Source organism: Otolemur garnettii, unplaced genomic scaffold (genome assembly GCF_000181295.1).
Source record: "Otolemur garnettii isolate 467f Iridium unplaced genomic scaffold, OtoGar3 scaffold00083, whole genome shotgun sequence".
NCBI lineage: Eukaryota > Metazoa > Chordata > Mammalia > Primates > Galagidae > Otolemur > Otolemur garnettii.
The window spans coordinates 5,656,948-5,660,670 of NW_003852478.1; the positions used below are offsets into that span (position 1 = coordinate 5,656,948).

General features: G+C 40.5%; 1 protein-coding gene across 1 annotated transcript in view; it reads left to right on the forward strand.

Moving 5' to 3' along the window:
* Window positions 1–3,057, forward strand: part of SPATA18 (spermatogenesis associated 18) — a 33,594-nt gene extending 30,537 nt beyond the window's left edge. The window contains exons 10-12 of the mRNA XM_012808074.1: window positions 261–344; window positions 2,515–2,560; window positions 2,873–3,057. Coding sequence (XP_012663528.1) covers window positions 261–344; window positions 2,515–2,560; window positions 2,873–2,880 — 138 coding nt within the window. The 3' untranslated portion in view covers window positions 2,881–3,057. The remainder of the gene's footprint in view (window positions 1–260; window positions 345–2,514; window positions 2,561–2,872) is intronic.
* Window positions 3,058–3,723: the final 666 nt, after the last annotated feature.

Consider the following 3,723-nt stretch of genomic DNA (forward strand, 5'->3'; position numbering starts at 1 on the left):
AAAAAAAAAAAAAAAATTCTGCTAGCACAAAGAATTGAATATTTCCAAGTTCATTGTCATGGGATTCTATCTGAGAAGCACCTAAGGTTAGGCAGCTGTAGGAAATGAAAAGATTGTAGCTTGTGTTGGTGAGCTGAGCAGCGGCGGCCAAGGGGGATTAGAATAATGAGTAAAACCACTCATTCTGTGGGCTACGCGTGGTGTTCTAAGCCGTGTCAGCTTTTGCAAAGCCTTGACTCTCTCCCTCTCTCTTTTTTAAGTGGAATTCGGTGCGGCCTGTAACTCGATGTCGAAGCAGGAGTTTAAGTCCTATCTGCTCCCGTAGCCGTATTGGTCTAAGCACGGTATATATCTGTCTACTCATTTTTACACAAAACTCAGCTATGGTTGACACGTCACCTATTAAAGAGGTGTTTATAAGTTAAAGGTAGAAAGAGAACCTGTTGCAATAATGCTGACCCCAAATTGGGAAGTAAAGTTTTTTCTTCTGAGTTACTTCAAGGACTTACTTCATAGTTTTGTGTCTACCTGTGGATGAAATGGGCTATTAAATAAGGACCAGATGGTTTTCTGAACAGAGAATGGGATACCTTGGTCAACTGATCCAGACACAGGCCCTTGTTTCTTCTAGAAATTATTGTATGAGTTTGGAGAAATTGCTCAAATGGTCTTGATTTCAATAGTTTATGAACAGCATTACAGGAATTAATTGTTCCCAACTTCAAAATAGGAAAAATAAGATTTGTTTCATGATGTATTAGTACTTGGAAGGAATACTATGGTACTTCTTTCAAAGAAAAAACGGCAAAACACATCTGAAAACTATGGAGATAACATCTCTAGAAACCTTCTGATGATTCGTGACTGTTCATTTTTCAACAAATAACAATGTCTAGTCAACGCCTTCTGACTACAGGGCTGTCCCAGTAAAAATTCTTTACTTATTTATTCAATCTTGTTTTAGAAGGCAGAGAGGTAGAGAAGGAGAACCACGTCTGCCAGTGCTTTGCTTCTCCACAATTGTCTCTAGCCTGGGGCTGCAACCTGATGCTGCAAAACCTCCCCAACAAAATAAGCAAACAGCCAAAGCTCCAGCAGTTCGGAGGACCCAGCTTCCTTACTGAGTTTAGGGAGCGTCTAATATGGCTCCATCATAGTCTTGCCTGAACATTCCTTCTGTGTCTGATGGAGCTAGATTTGAGAGGGACACAGAAATTACCTAAAGACGATCTCTTCCCTGAAGGGGTCTCCATGTAATGAAGTGACTGGATGTGATATAGTCTGTAAATCACAAGCCCACAATGTGATATTGTATGATGCGGTCCCTAAAAGATGCGTAAACCATCAAAGGAGATGGAGGTTCCATGTGGATATGGTCCTGAGGGAACTAGGGTCTGATTCGGCCTTTCAGAATGGGTGGAAATTCAACGGGCTGGGGAATGGGAAGGAGGGTTTAGATGAAGAAGATGGCCTAAGAAATGCTAGGGAAATGGAAAAGGCTTGCATCTGACGTGCAGATTTTAATATAGCTTAATTATCCTTATTTACACAAAAGTAGATAAAAGTGCATTTTGTGGATTGATAAATGATAAGTAAATCTTGAGAGGACTCGTAAGGGAAAAATCATAATTCTCCCTACTCAGAGAGGATGTGGCACATCAGAAGAAAGAGTAATATTAGGTACCTGTTGTGGTAAACCCAGGGCGGGTTTCACGCTGACTCTCACTGGAAGGCTTATCCGTGGGTGGTGTCTCTGTGATAAGCCCCTAGAATCACCTTCTTTCTCTTTCTCATATTTTTGCTCAGGGAGAACACATTAAACTTTAGATGAGAGTAAAATAAAGTCTCAAAGGTGAAGCTGACGCTAAGGTTCTGTCTCTATCATCTTTTCATCAAATAAAACTGGGTATGCCTACACAATAAAAAATTAAATATTTTTGGTGCTTTTTTTTTCCTTATTTGAGGTATTGATTCATCCAGAATAGATTCCATGTCTGAAAACTCAAAGCAAGAGAGATGCTTGTAGTGTTATGTCTGAGCTATAACAGACTAAGGGTTACCGTGTGGTACCTTTAGCTTAGTGGTAGTAAAGGTCATATTTGGAAAATGATTTCTTTTTCTGGTTGCTTGGTAATTTTCCTTAGTAAGGCAGAGTTTTGGACATGTGAGATAATGTATAGAAAGGATCTGCCAGAGATCATATCATTTTAGCTTTAATTAGTTACAATAATTATTTTTATTTTCTAAAAAGCATTAAATTCAGCATGGCCATTCTCATGCCATTGGGCTCTGCTTTTAATTAATAATATAATTTAAACCAAAGTGAAGGCCCATGTACTTCAGGAAGTATCGAAGAAATTTCAGTGGTCAACTGTAAAGGGAAGAAAAATCAATAGTTCTAAAGTGCCTCAGAGCAAATTATTTAGCTGGTTTTAGGACAAAAACATGTCAAAAGGATTGATCCTTAGAGCTCCATCTACTATGTAATTTATGTTACATTTTTATATTTTCCAGATATCTCGAAGTCGGAGCCCTTCTCCAATAAGATGTGGATTGTCAGGTAAGTGGGATAGTTGGGATGGATCAAGTTTTCTGCTTTTCTACCGCCCTTTCTAGTACTTGGTATTGTGCAGCAAAATGAATGCTTTGCTTCCTGGGAGGCATCTTTCCGTCCACTGCACACCTGCCAGCTGGGGGCCCTCTCCTGTCCTTAGGACCCCAGCAGGTCCTAGGGGCTACATAGTAGGAGACTCCAATTGGGGGGTTTCATTGCTGCAAACCCAGAGTAGCCACCCCTCTTTCATTTAGGTGCTTTGGAAAGAAAAATCTAAGAAAGCGGCCAAAGTAATGAATTGTTTATTTTTCTCCCTAGGGTTTTAAAACCACCAGACACATTCCTTTGCGGCAGTATGTCATCGTAACAGCGAAATTCCCGGTGCCTTCATCTGCCTGCTGTGTCTGCCTCAGACCTCACTTAAGATAATGTGAAAAGGCAATTCTGTGTATCACTCCACACAGAGAGTTAAATGTTTTGGCTTAGTGCATTTGTAACTTTAGCTATATTGCATTTTATTTTATTTTATAGATACAGATTCCATTAATTTCATAAAAACGATTGCATAGGTGTTTAGGATCATATTCATTCCAAGCAAAGTCCATTACAGAGGCTCAGGATTTCCATCTTGAAATGCTAGGCTCTTTTTTTTTTTGAAGAGACAGAGTTTCACTTTGTCACCCCCTTGGTAGAATGCCATGGCGTCACACAACTCACAGCAACCTCCAACTCCTGGGCTTAGGTGATTCTCTTACCTCAGCCTCCCAAGTAGCTGGGACTACAGGCGCTGGCCACAATGCCCGACTATTTTTTTGTTGCAATTTGGCTGGGCCGGGTTTGAAGCTGCCACTATCGGTATATGGGGCCGGCACCCTACCCACTGAGCTACAGGTGCTGCCCGAACTGCTAGGCTCTTTATTTTATTTTATTATTTTTTAAAGTATGTCTTTTTTTGGCCAGAGCTGGGTTTGAACCCACCACCTCCAGCATATGGGGCCGGCGCCCTACTCCTTTGAGCCGCAGGTGACACCCAATGCTAGTCTCTTCTTAATAGCAACTATTTGAACTAAAGTGGAGAAAGTCTTTACCATGCTGAGTCCAAAAGAAAAGATGAGTCATTTTAATTTACAGATTGATCATAAATATTGTAATTATTGGTCTCAGCTATA